This window comes from Aptenodytes patagonicus, chromosome 15 (assembly GCF_965638725.1).
Source record: "Aptenodytes patagonicus chromosome 15, bAptPat1.pri.cur, whole genome shotgun sequence".
Taxonomy (NCBI): domain Eukaryota; kingdom Metazoa; phylum Chordata; class Aves; order Sphenisciformes; family Spheniscidae; genus Aptenodytes; species Aptenodytes patagonicus.
Window position 1 is genome coordinate 8999028 of NC_134963.1, and position 13819 is coordinate 9012846.

Here is a 13819-nt window from a genome sequence, read left to right on the forward strand (position 1 = left end):
TGCGAGGTTGGTGGCTTGCAAACACAAATTCCAATTTCTCCGAAATCCCTGGGGTGTTTGATGTGGGGCTGTGTGGTAGCAGCCAGTTCCCATTAGGCCTGGGGCATACGTGGCTGTCGATAGTGAATTAACATTGCTGAGGCTTAATGAACTGGTCGGTGGGGCTTTGCATGTGCTATTTTAGGAAGGTGGGACAAGTGGGAAGGCAAACGAGGCAATCTCTGCTCCTCCTGCTCCTGTCAGCACATAGCCGTGCCCTAAGCTGTAAGGCTTTGCATGCCACGGGGGGCTGCCCGGGGGCTGCCACCAGGTGCAAGCGCTGCCGTTTCCCACTGCGCTGCCTTCCCACGGTGCTGCCCTTCTGCTGGATGGTGCAGCAACAGCTCAGTGCTGCTCTCTCCCCATCTCCACTGGCCAGTTTTTGCTGAAGCTCTGGGCTGGTCGCGAGGATGCGTTGCTCAGGGGTCCTCCCTGGGGTCCTCCCCGCCCTTCTGCACCTCTCTGCCTGTTTAATTGCCCTGTGCAGAGAGCAAGGTAGTGCCAGCACCGCTAAAGGAAATGCAGTGCCTTGCAGCTGCTCTCGACCGATGGGGTGTCGTTCATCCTTTCTCTCCCTCACCCTGCATGGCCCAAGTATTATTTTCCAAATGAGTAAATGGCAGAGACACTCCAGAGAGCAAGCGATATTTAGCAGCCTGCTCCCATTCCCTTTTTAAACCCTGTTTCTGAGCAGTGGCTGGGGGTGCAGGAGGCGGCTGGGGCTTGGTCTGGCCCAGAGATATGAAAGTGCTGAGAAGCTCTGAGGATTATTGCTCCAAAGCGGCGATTCTTCCTGAGCTGAAACCAAGCCCTTGGTGCGGCAGAGTCCCAGCTGGCCCTGGGGATGGAGCTGCCTGCGGTGGCGGGGAGCAGAGGGCTGCTGCCCATAGTGGCGGGGGGCAGAGGGCAGCTGCCCACGCACAAGCACGTTTTGTGGTGTTTTGGGTCTGTAGCAGCTGATTGCTACAGCTGGGGAGCTGTGCCACGATCGCAGCCTGGCACGTCCACTCCTGCGGGCACAGCCACACAGCTGCTTGCAAGGGGAGGAGCAGGCTGTGAAATGGGCTGGCTTGCTTTGTTAACACGTTTCCACCCCCCCCACCCCCTCGAGCTGGACTTGCTGGACCTCTCACAGCTGCACAGCAGAGCTCTGCGATGCTGCCTGAGGTCTGGTTCCCTCCTGCAAAGCACTTGCTGTTGCTGCAGTGCGGTGGGACAGCGATGCTTGAGCAGAGGCAAAGGCAGAGGGATACAAGCTCCTGGGTTCAGTGCTGGCTCTGAGGCTCCCTTTGCTCCCCGGAGCAGCGCAAATCCTGCCTTTACGGCATGCTCTGCCCTGCGAGGCCACTGCCACCTCCTCACTGGTGGGGAGCTGGAGCAAGAAGCATGCTGCCTGGCTCATGGTCACAGGATGTCTTAATGAAACCTGGAGGGATTAGAGCCGACCCTCTTCTAGCTTGGCTGAAGGCCCCCTGTTACTGCTCCAGAACTGCAAGGACAGCCCTTAGGGACATCTGAGCATGCCTCACAGGTGGGGTAGCTCAAACAGCCCATCGTGTCCCCAAAAGTCCTGCAGGCTTCTGGACTGCTAACCCTTGCTCCTCCTGGCCAGGAGCAGTTGCACTGCCTGGAGGGTAGCAGGGGTTCCAGGAGACGTGGCCTGGTCCTGGTCCCCAGCGCCGGCTGCAGTGATGGGAGGCTTCGGTGCACACACTCTCCCGGGGGCTGCCCGGCCACCTGGGTCCCTGCTGTGGTGGTAGCTGTGCCCTGCTGGCACACGGGGCTTTGGCGGGGGGCAACCGAGCTCTGAACGTGGCTGGGGTTGTCTCCCATGCACAGCTCCGGCAGCTGGAGATGCAGCTGGAACAGGAGTACGAGGAGAAGCAGATGGTGCTGCATGAGAAGCAAGACCTGGAAGGGCTCATCGGCACCCTGTGCGAGCAGGTAAGAGGACGGTGTCTGCCCTGGGGCCAGCCTGGTGGGGCTGCCGGCGGGGAGAAGCGTGCTCTGCTTTCCTTGCTGCTACCTCCCAGCCAGCCAAGCCGCTTTGCTGGCTGTGCCCTGGCTCGAAACGCTGCCCGTAAAAAAGGGAGCGTGAACGCGTGCATGTGTGTGGATGGGGCAACAGCTTGGTTGTTCACGCACGTGCAGCTGGCTGTGATGCCCTCCATCCCTTGCCTTTTCCAAACGCCACCCGTCAGAGCAGTGGCGTGTGCCACAGGAGGCACTGGGTGCCAGGAGGGTTTCAGGACTGCAGGCATCATATAGGAGACAGCCGGTCCCACTAAGGACCCACGGAGGGGAACTGTTCGCTTTTCTACAGGAGAATTATCTAAGCAGGGGGAGGGATCTGCTTTTTGCTGGTATTTTCATGAGAGTCAAACAAACCAGGACTAACGCTGGAGCAGCTCCAACGGCCCAGAAAAGCAGTTTCTCAGATTCTGCTCTTTGCAGAGGAATTCTGTCCCAGACACATTTGTTGAACAAATCCTTTTTCACTCTCTAATGTGTCTGTGGCAGTGATTGAAGTGCACGTAATGGGGAAAGCACACACAGCTGCTCCCTGTTAATTTAGAAGGCGAGGGGCTGAACGCAGCGTCATTGAGCAGCATTTATCGGCTTGGGCATTACTTAGCATCACCAAGCAGCCAGGCCCAGAGGCCGCCTCATGCACCAGCTCCTGCTGAAGGAGCTCTGGTGACAAAGAAGGGTCCCGCCTGGTCCTTGCCAGGGGCCACGGTGCTGCCAGGGCCGAGGACAGTATCAGCCTGGCACGGTTCAGAGTTGCCATCTCGGTGCTGCTGCACCCCAGGGCTCCCCAGAGCTCAGCAAGGCTGGGTTTGTGCTGATGCCTCCCAATCGCCCTGCAACTCACCCTGCACGCGCAGGAGAGGAGGAACTGATTATCTGGAGCTGTGGTAATTAAGCAGCGCATCCTCCGGCCATTGGCACAAGCTGGCTGGATTTCACCATTTCACCGGCCCTGGCAATTGCATGTGTTCATTAAACGGGATGAATGTGGGAGCTTTGCAACACTGAAATGGCGGGCATATTTCAAGTAGACACAAAATAGTCTGACGAGGCTTATCCATAACGTCCCCCCAGCTCCTGGCTTATAAAATGTTTTGGGAACCGTCAGAATAAATCTTGCTGTATAAAAGCAGGGTATTATTATAACTGCCTCTCAGTCCAACACGTCCCTCTTGTTTGGAGGAGGAGAACTAAGATGGACAAGGAGGCAGCAGGAGCTGCGCGGAGCAAACCCGGGGGGGCATCTCGAGGAAAGGCACCTTCTCCTTCCCGGGACTGTCCCCAGGCGCTGCCTGGGCAGCCCCTGGCCCCCGCCAAGAGGGGAAGGGGAGATGGCATAGTGTATCTGGGTATTGCTATAGTGTATGTGACCGGAGCCTTGAAAGCAGCTATTAAATGAAATCCCAGCTTTGTAACTTAAAAAGCACCGGGCTGCAATGGTGGGAGGTGGCAGCAGCTGCCGTACCTGCTGCTTCCAGTTACAGTACAAAATCCATCCTCTGTGGCGGCGGGCAGACCCTGAGCTATGGGAAAATGATGCTGAACGGCATTCAAGATACAGTCTGTAGGGATGGCAGGGATGACAGCAAATCTGCTCCGCTGCAGTGTTGTTATAAATGCTGTCTGATTTACAGTGGACAGTGTGCTTCAGAGCAGTTTATTAAAAAAGAAAAAATAAAGCCAACCCAGAAAACTAATTAAGGAAATGGAGATGCCAGCGACTTCTGGATCCAGCTCTAAACCAGATTACAAGGTCAAATCCGCACAATTAATTTTAGCCAGTGAACAGAAAATAGGAGAACAGGTTTGAAACAAGAAGAGTCATGGTAAACAGACTAAATGGAAAATGCTCTTATATTTCAATTAGTCTGAAATCAAGCACTGAAGCCATGTCCCTGTTTATCTGGTGTTTTTCTAATTCTTTTATCCTCGTAACCATGGTTGCTCTCAGCTTCGGGGGGAGTGTAGCGGGGTTTTTTTTTTTTAAGGTGCTTCCAACTTCCCTTCTTTAAAAGGCTTCAGAGTAATGTGGTGACACCACATGGCCCGGGGATGAGCCTCCAAAATCACCCAGCAGTTATTTTCCGCCAGCACTGCTGGGGATTCACGCACAAGAGATTGCTGCCTCCCGCAACGAAGGCAGCAGCATTGGTTACGTCCCTCCGTGGCTGATGGGGACTCCAGATGCTTTGCATTAGAGATGTGTAAATAACTCCTAATGAAGCTTTCCTCATCAGTGTTTCACATTTTTTTTTCTCTTTCCCCTTTGGGCTGACTTTCTCCTGCCTTTGACACTCTTTTCCCCAAAGGGGCAGAGGGTTTTTTCTGGCTTTTCTTCTTTCACGCAATGACTTTTGCATTTTCTGTGCCAGCTCTCGGCACAGACGCTGGACTCGCGTCTTCTGGGTCTGCCCCTCTCTGACCCTACCCCTCGGCCAGGTGGTTTCCCAGGGGGGTGACAGTGCCCGGTGGCTGCGAGGACAGGGCGCTATGGCTCTGGGGACCCGCAGTGCCTGCCTGTGCCCCCCGGTTGTGAGGCTGGGCTGTTCCCCTGGCTGCAGGGATGGTCGCTGGGCAGGCACGCGGCTGATGGGGACTGGGGTGGGCTAATGTTTTCAGAGGAACAGCTTTCTGGTGGGGAAAAAAATATGGTGTTTTGGTGGAATCTGCCAGTTTTGATGTTTATGTAATTTATTTTCTTCTCTTTTTTTAACTATTGAATTATTTTTATTTGATAAAGAGGGAAAATTGCAATATATATACATAGATATTTAATATCTTCTTGCATCGTGACTTCAGCATTACCAAAATATTTCCCTAATCCCAAATTGTGTGGGGAATGCCTTGGGGTGGGATGGAAAGTTCCGACGGAGGTTTTGTGGGGCGGAACGGGGCGGCAGTGCTCAGGACACCCCCTCTCCCCTCCCCAGATCGGCCACCGCGACTTCGACGTGGAGAAGCGGCTGCGGCGGGACCTGCGGCGGACGCGCGCCCTGCTCGCTGACGTGCAGCTGCTGCTGGCAGCCCCCGGGGAGCCCGGCGCCGGTGCCCAGGAGCTGGAGCGGCTGCGCAAGCAGGTAGATGCCTTTGGGTGTGCGGGCATCTCTCTGCCCCTTGGAGCATCACCCTTTACCTCAGCCAAGGGGAAGTTGCAAGAAATATTTACAGATCTCCTGGTTTTAATTGTGCGCGGGGCGAGCGGTGACCTTGTGCTGTGCAAGCATCATGCTGCCCAGGCCAGGGTGAGAAGTGCCTCTTGTGTTGATGAGGGTTGTCTTGTAAGGAGCACTTCTCTGTAATTAAGCCAACAGTGGTTAAGTATTTTTTTCCTTTTTTTTCCCACAGCCCTGTTAATTACCTTCTGTTCAGCACATTTTCTATCTGTCTAATAAGGAGCTCCAGAGGCGCTGCGTTCGGGACGTGTTGCCATAGGGATGCTGTAAGGCAGGAGCAGTGATCACAGCAGATTTGCCATAGTTTAAGTGCAGTTCACAGCCATCACCGAGCGGCCCGGCGAGCGGCTGCAGGCGGGTGCCATGCTTGTGCCCACCACGCCACCGTCCGGAGACGGTCTCAGCCCCAGGTTGAGCTTGGGGTCCGCGGGGTGCCCTGCCACGGGACAGGGGTGGCACGGGGCTGTCCATCCCCAGGCTGGCCATGCACATGCATCCCACAAGGCCGAGCATCGGGACTGAGCTAACGATGCCGGTCCTCCGAAACCACTCAGTAATTAATCTGTACTGTACATTTCCCCTGGAAACAAACTAATCGGGAGGCATGAGCGATTCCAACAACATACATATATAATTGAGATAATAGTTCTGCATAAATAACATCTGTGAGCAGCAGCTGTTCCCACCTGTGCCGAGGGAGAAGGGGAAGGTGAGCTCAGCCTGACGTGGCTGCCGGAATGTCTGTGCCCGTGCCCGTGCCCATGCCTGTACCACCGACCTGGATGGCCAGGGCAGGGTATGGCCATGGCCGGAGCAGGCAGCAGGAATGGCCATTTTCGACACTCGTGAGTTCTCTCTTAAACATTATTGAGCTAATGCTGTAATGCTACACTTAACAATTAATCCCTCAGTATTTCCCAAATCCGGCTTCGGGGCTGGAGATGATGCAGAGCCCCTGCTTTGCTCTTCCCAGCCCCTGGTGTTCTTGACGGGGCTGGGTCCTACTCAGCGCTGGAGCTTGCTGCAGTGGGCTGATGCTGAGGGACCCCTTCCACGTGCTGATCCGAGGGACCAAGTGGCAATGCCGGGGCGCTCGCTCTGCCCGGCGAGCATGGCTGTCCCTGTGGCGTACAGCCACGTCTTGCTAGGGGAGTAACACCTTGTTCCCCGAGCAGCCTGGTCCCCGCAGCGAGGCAGGCTCGTGCAGGAGGTTGCTTTCTCTTGCCTGTGGCTGCGGTACCATACAGTCTGTCCCCGGCTCCTTCCCGGCTCCCTCGGTGGGTGGCCTCTGCCCGGCTGCCTCATGCTTTGGAGAAGGAGAGCAGAAAGCCTTAATATTGGGAATATTGAGCCTTTGCTGTGCCGCCAACACTGAGGCTCTGCATGTGTTAAAAAGGCCTCATGATTACGCTGTCCTTTAAATGTGAACGATTTCTAATGGCATTCACGACAACTTTCTCAAAAGCCAATACATCCTACCACCAGCCCACAAACCTCCACAAGAATAAAAACTTTGCTAAAATGCTACATTTCCGTTAATCAAAATCCATATGGCTAGAAATATAGTATTGTTTCTTAATAAGGCTGAAGCATCCATTTTACGCAGGTATTTAACAGATGGTGTAGCACAGCAAACTAATGTTGTTCAGAAGTTCATACATTATACATTTTTGAGGGAGATTTCTATTTATTCTTCCCAAGTGGGAAAATTCCATTACACGAAGTGAAATGGAAGCTGGTATTTAATGAGAGGTCCTGGAGATGTGTTTCTGATTAAACTATCTGGAGTTTTAGTGTAATCATGGCAGGGGAAAGGCCAGTCCCAGGAGCTGGTTGTGGATGGGGTTGCTTCTGGAGGAGCCTGAAGCTGGGCAGGTGGAAAAGCCCTTGGCCATAAAACCAGCAGTCAGTCAGATTGGCATCTTTAACGTCTCCCAGCAGCTATCGCTCAGGTCATCTCAGTAACGGCTGCCTGAGCTTTATGCAAACCATAAAGGCTATTTTTCAGCTGGTGGAAGAAAGGGGAACACGGTGCGTGTCGCTGTGAGAGTGGCTCTGCAGATGTATGAATAGACTGACTAGACAATCCATCAGCACGGGCTGGGTTTGGACACAGGAACATCATTTTAAATAACAGTTTTGCATGATTCAAACTGCTAAATGTCTCCATGCCAGAGCTTTATACTTCCCATGGTGAGCAGCTTCTGGCTGGTACTGTAGCTGAAGACCCAACGATGTTCAGGGTTATTTCTTCCCATCCGTTCCTTGGTTCATGCAGGGGTGGCAGAAGGGCTCAGAGATGGAAATGGTCGTCCCAGGAGGCAGAGACCAGCCACCGCCCCATCCTCAGTGGTGGGACGACGGCACCTCGGGGCAGATGCGTGTTTGCTTCCAGAGGTTTTGCTGAAGCTGCTGGTGGGAGCTGTCAGCGTTGTGCCTTGTGGCAGTGGAGGACATGTTCTCTGCCTGATTTTTCTCACCGAAGGAGTTAAAAATAGGGGATGCAATTTAGGAAGGATGGTAGAGGCTGAAGATCAGAACCCTCCGTTTCCACATGCCCCAGAAGGGCCACTGCTCTGGCCCTGGGATGGAGGGGGAAAAGGTTTCTGTTGCTGCTGGCTGCAGTGGCAGTGTTTGGTCACCCTCCACGCATGGCCAGCCCTTGGGGTGCAGTGTGCTGCGTCCCCCCCCCGCCGTGCACAGGGCTCTCCCTTGCAGCAGGCAGGTGGCGAGGAAGGTGGCCGGTGAGCCGGTGCCGTGCGGCAGGGCTGGGAAACGGCCGTTCAGAGATCGCACTGTGCCAGGTATATAAAAAGAATCATTGACTTTAAGGGAAAAACGACTTCCATTTCCTCTGCAGATTAGGCACTGAGGAAGCAAATTACCTGCTCGGCTTTTCCAAGTAGGTCTCAATCACCCCAAACAGTTGAGGGAAATGAGCTGAGGATTGCTCCAGTTGCAGTACTTTGTAATCCCCCTTTTTTTGAGGGGGAGAGTACAAAAAGATGAGTAAACCCTGAGAAAATAGCCTAAAATGCTCAAACTCTCACTGTGGTGCACAGCGGCTCCCGTTGCCCCCCGGGACCTCTGCATTCTCTGCAGGGGAACGGGGACCGGGCATGGGAAATGAGCAGCAGGCAGAGGGGTTTAGTTTTCTTTGTTTTCTTTGTCATAAAGAAAAGAAAGAAACCTAAGCGAGCAAGGGAAGGAACTGGATGTTCAGGTACAGCCTACGTAAACTCCTCTGTCCTGGCAGTGTGAGTTTTTGGGATGACACTGCATCTTCCAGATATTTGCAGCCCATTTAAGATCATTGTAGTCTTAATGGCTGAGCTATAAAAACTGAGAGCAAATTAGCATTTATAAACGTGATATTTCATGTGTATTTGCAAATGCAATTTATGCCATATGAAAAGCCCATTTGCAAACTCCGAATCATGAATTGCTCTAATCAGGAATTACATGTAATTCACATAATTTTGCAAATTAATGATCCCAGCTTTACCTCACCACGGCAGTGCCAAGGCAGAGGGTGGGTATGCAGATTGAGGGGCTTACTTCAGTACTCAGCAGGACAGTCAGTGGTGTTAGGATCCGCAGTTAAGTGTGCTGGGAGCTGCCAAGGAAGCCCTTTTCACTGTAAACTGAGAGCAGACGGGCTGAAAAGCAGCACAGATGATTTTAAAAGGTCGAGTTTCCATGTGCATTAGCAGGGGAAAATGCTCTGGGACTGAAGTGTAAATAGACGTGACTGTGCGGCAAGGGGAACAGCATAATCAGCACGTGGTTTCTGCAGGCACCGAGTGCTCCTTTAATTATGATCTCCCTCAATTTTTCCCAGTTGGAAGAGAGCAAAGCAAAGTGCGCGGAGGCCCAGAGGTCCCAGCAGACGGCGGCCCTGGAGCTGGAGAACTTGCACACGGAGCTGGAGACCCTCAACAGAAACAAGACCCTGGTGCGGAGACACAGCCGGGGCTGGGGAGGTGGGAGGGCAGCGGCACAGTCCTACCTCCTCGTGTTTGATAGCAATAATCAGCTTTTATACTAAATCAGCAATAATCAGCATATTTACTAAATCACCCAGCCTCTTTGGGAACAACAGCCCCCGGGTGGCTTAATGGATGGATAAGGGCGCAGCAATGGATCGTAAAAGGGTGCAGCATCCCACAGTCCCCCTCTGCAGATATGCAGGAGCTCCCTTTGCTTCTCCCGGTGCAAGCACAGGGTTGGAGGCTGGCGGCAGCGTGTCCCAGAGGATGTCGCGGTCCGGGCAGTGCTGTGCAGTGGGTCCCCTGTGGGATTCACAACCCAGTGGCCCCGTGGGTCCTCCCACAGGTGGATGAGCAGCTGTACCAGCTGCAGCACGAGAGAGCCGACCTCCTGAAACGCATCGACGAGGACCAGGAAGACCTGAACGAACTCATGGCAAAGCACAAGGCTCTGATCGCCCAGGTAGGAGCCAGGGCAGTGGCGGCTGGGCAGCATCCCCCACCCCGGGAGGGCGCTTGGAAAACCCTGCAGCCTGGCTGAGAGCAAACAGCAGTCCCCATCAGTGCACAGCAGCTTGGGGACCCCAGGAAGCAGATGCTGTGATGAGAGGAAGGAATGGCTCATGGCTCTATCTCCTCTCACCCGTAGTTTTGAGTCTTCTTTCAAGAGGTCTCTTGGCTTTTGTTTCAATAGTTGGGAAATCCTACAGCATCCCTGTCTGGATCCTTTTGAATTCTTTCTTTCACTGTTTTCTCATGCAGAGCTTAAAAAATGCTGACAGACAGCCCTGGGGCTTTCTGCGCAATATCCAGACTAAGGCAGGCTCTCCCAAAGGATTGTACCTGGAGCTGAGGGACCCCAAAGCTCCCAGTAGAGCAGGGGTAGGCTGGCAAGACTGACAATTCACAGTCTGGTGCCCCTTGCAGTGGTGTTACGGAGCCGGGAGTCTGTAACTGAAAGGACCCTGAGGACAGAAATGACCTTGACAACATGGTTTCTGTCCTGATCTACAAATATTTGTTTCAAAAATTAGGAAAGTTGCATTGAGTCAGGAGAATTAAGCTCCTTCAGTCCAGTGCAGGAGTGGCTTGCTGGAGGTGCAGGCACGAGCCAGCCTTCGGCACCACACTCCTTGTGGCACGTGCCCGCTGCTCCAAGCCCTCGGGTCTGCTCCCACTGCTGGGCTTTCTCTTTCCGCAGTCAGCAACGGATATCACTCAGATCCGGGAGCTGCAGACACAGGTGGAGGATGTGAAGAAAGAGAAGCAGAGCCTTCAGGAGAAGGTAATTACTCCCTAGCCCATTGCACCCAGAGCTGAGGAGTGAGAGCCATCCGGCCGTCCTCTGATGTCTCTGTGCCCGGCGCATCCCCAGTGCCAGTCGTGGATGCCGTGTTCTTGTCTGAAATCAGATCAAGTCTCTACCCTGGTGGTACAAAGCCATTTGTCCTTTGTAACATGGTCAGGTTCTTCTCCTCTTCGTAATGTGCTGTACGTGCCCCCGAGAGCAGCACGGTGCAGAAACCGCTGTTTGCCAGCTGCACGCCCACAGCCCTGACCCTACGGGCAGGACGGGGCCAGGATGGGCTGTGGGGCTCTGCCAACAATGGCTTTGGGCTGGAGAAAGCTTTCCCTGGCAAGGCTCTCGGGATGGAGAGCCCCTCTTCCCCCTCCTCCCTTCCCGAGCTGCTGGTGCCGTGGCAGGAGCTGCCCCGTGGGGCTGAGCAAGCTCGGCATGGGGCTGACCCTGGGATGGGGCTGACTCTGGGGTGGGTGCCGGCAGGTGCTGCTCTGCCTCACCTCTGCGGCTGCACCAGCCCTCCTGGAGTGCATGGATTTAATTTTAAACACATGAGTAATCCCATTAACTTAAGTGCTTTATTGGAGTGTAGCTAAGCTGCCCAGGAATCAGAAGCAGGACTCGCTCCCTCTGAGGTGGAGCGGGTGGTGCTTTAGAGATAGACCAGATAAAAGAAGACAAATTCTTGTACTTCTAGGTCAAATAAATACAAAATCTGAACCAAACTTGTACCGGGATTGCTAAAAGGGCAATTTGCTTTGGAGATCTTGGTGTAACGGCTGAAGAAACGACTTGGTGCAGGCAGCTTTCCACACAGGGGTAAATTGGGAATTTTTATGCCTGCTGTCCTCAAAGAGTTTGCTGAGAAGAGAAAAGCAAAAGAGACCCAGACACGCGTCGTTTTGCTGGCACATTTTTCATTCAAAAATACCTGTTAGTGTCATGCTTTTGTTGTGTGGTATTAACAGCAGGGAGTCCTTCAGGAAGCCAAAGGCAATGCTTTTCCATAGTGCCTGGCAGCCTAAGCCAGGTCCTGCACGTTCACTTTGTCTCAGGAGCCATCAGAGATCCTCGGTGCATGTCACACCAAGGAGAGGGACTGGTGGGGGATCTGGGAAAGGGACCGGGAGGTGTTTGCGTGGGTCAGGGGCTGGAGAGGTGCTAACGCAGCCTGTCCTCACCCAGCTGCAGGCAGCGCAGGCAAGAGCGGTGCGCCTGGAACAGTGCCCAGCTGAGCGCTCCATCGTCAGCCGGCAAGAAGCCCACATCCGCGACCTGGAGAGCCAGCTGGACTTCCAGGCTGTGCAGATGAAGCGCTTTGAGGTACCACCTCTTCACTGCTTGCGGAGAGGATGCAGAGTCCCGGGGAGATGCAGCTTGCTTGCAAAAGGCGGGCACAGCGATGCGACTGCCTCGGCTTTGGGGAGAAGCAGCACCTGGGAAAGGGTGGGGAGGGACAGGTGGGGTTTTTGGCCAGCTCTCCTGGGCTTGTGGACAGTCCATATACTTCATGCTGCTGCCATTATCTATACATGCTTCACTGTGGCATTTACTGAAAGCCAACAGTGGGCCCAGTGCTATAAACACCTGGAGGTATATACAGTCCCTGCCTCCGGACACAGAGCATGGTGTGTGCTGACTGCTCAGTACATCCATCACAGCACCCTTCCGACAGGCATCCCTCTGCTCTGGCATCATCCAGAAGTCAGGACATCAGGCTTGATCACAATATTTCACTGTCCCCATTAATCAGCACGTCTACTGGCGCCCTGGGATATGTTTTTACTGTCACTTTTCCCAAGTCACGCTGCCCAAATGAGCCCAGCCCAGGGGCCAAGGAAAATGATCTTGTGCCCCCAAAGCAGCAGCCGGCTCTGTGGGAGCCCCGGGGGATGTGGTGTGGCCCTGGGAGATGGCGCTGCCTGTTGTGGTGGGTGCAGAGCTGGGCGTAGGGACGGGCTGGGGTAACTGGGGTCTGCACCCACTGCAGGCAGCTGCTGCCACTTGCAAGGTTTCAGGGCGATGCTTGATAATGATGATGATAATAGTGACTGGCTCTGTGGCGTGGGTCGGGGAGGGAGTGCTCTCCACAAGCATCAAGCGATGCTTTGTAACTCCTCACCTCCATCTCCCTTGCTTCACCTCGCACCCTCCTCCCCAGGTGCTGGTGCTGCGCTTGCGAGACAGCATCATAAAGATGGGCGAGGAGCTGGAGAAGGCGGCCGAGTCAGAGGCGCGGGAGAAGGAGACCACCAGGTACTACCAGAGGAGGATGGAGGAGATGAAGGCTGACATGGATGAGCTGGTGCAGAGGGAACTGGAGTCCAGCCGCCGGCGTGTGGAGCTGGTAAGGGGGTGCTGCCCCCGCGGGCTCGCGTGGCCCCAGGTCCATGGCGGGGGTTTGCTGCAGCTGCAGGTTACCTCTCCGTAACCTGCAGATTGGCCTGAAGGTCCCAGAAAAGTCATTTTCTGCGTGGTGCTTTGTGTGCTCTGTGTTTGGAGATGGAGCTGGCCAATTTGCTGTTAGCTGGCCCCCACGCAGGTCAGCTGTGTTTCCCGGGCTGCTCCCCCATGGCTGCCCTGGGTCTTGCTAATGTTGGAGTGTCAGGCTGGGCTTTGGTGAGCGGAGCCGAGGAGCGCTTGGAGGAGCAGTGAATCCCTTCACAGCCCCAAACCATTGAACTGAAGCTGTTATTGAGGCACCTTGCGTTTCATTTCTCCATAGCTGGGCTGGCAGCCTGGGCGGTCCCTCTGCTCTGTGTTTTGTTCCAAGAAGGAGACTGCTTTGCCTGCTCAGCTCTAAGAAATGCTGAGAAGTTGCTCAGGTCATTTCTGCACCTCCTTGTGCTGGTTTTCCTTGTGTCAGGCAGAACCGCAGTGGGGCCGAGCGCTCTCCTGGCACGGGGGAAATGCCCCGTCCTCCTGCCAGCCCCACACGTGCCGAAAGCTGGCCGCGTGGCTCAGCGTGCTGGGGCTCAGCCGGAGCGCCAGCTCCTTGTCGCACTCCCGGCTCCAGCCAAATAACTCCCCTGTGGCACCGCAGCGTGTCAGACGGAGCTGACAAGCAGCTAACCTGCTCTGTGCGCGCAAAGCCCCAACCGGATTTAGAGTACGGCAAAAATAGATTCACCTTCATTTTACAGTCCTCTACGAGCATCTCTTTTGTGTTGTTTTTTTTTTCCAGTAAACAAAAGGAAAGCCTTGCTTCCAAGCAGTAATTGAAAGATATTGCATTTCTGCTGGCAGCACAGCCACATTAGAAGCAGTTATTTTATCAATAATCTTTT

General features: G+C 54.3%; 1 protein-coding gene across 2 annotated transcripts in view; it reads left to right on the plus strand.

The window, feature by feature from the left end:
* The window catches only part of MYO18B (myosin XVIIIB), a 78123-nt gene that overhangs the window by 41708 nt on the left and 22596 nt on the right, over positions 1 to 13819 (plus strand). For both annotated transcript variants that reach the window (XM_076352521.1, XM_076352522.1), the window contains exons 33-39: positions 1879 to 1983; positions 5001 to 5147; positions 9085 to 9198; positions 9579 to 9695; positions 10434 to 10517; positions 11718 to 11855; positions 12694 to 12879. In XM_076352521.1, coding sequence (XP_076208636.1) covers positions 1879 to 1983; positions 5001 to 5147; positions 9085 to 9198; positions 9579 to 9695; positions 10434 to 10517; positions 11718 to 11855; positions 12694 to 12879 — 891 coding nt within the window. The remainder of the gene's footprint in view (positions 1 to 1878; positions 1984 to 5000; positions 5148 to 9084; positions 9199 to 9578; positions 9696 to 10433; positions 10518 to 11717; positions 11856 to 12693; positions 12880 to 13819) is intronic.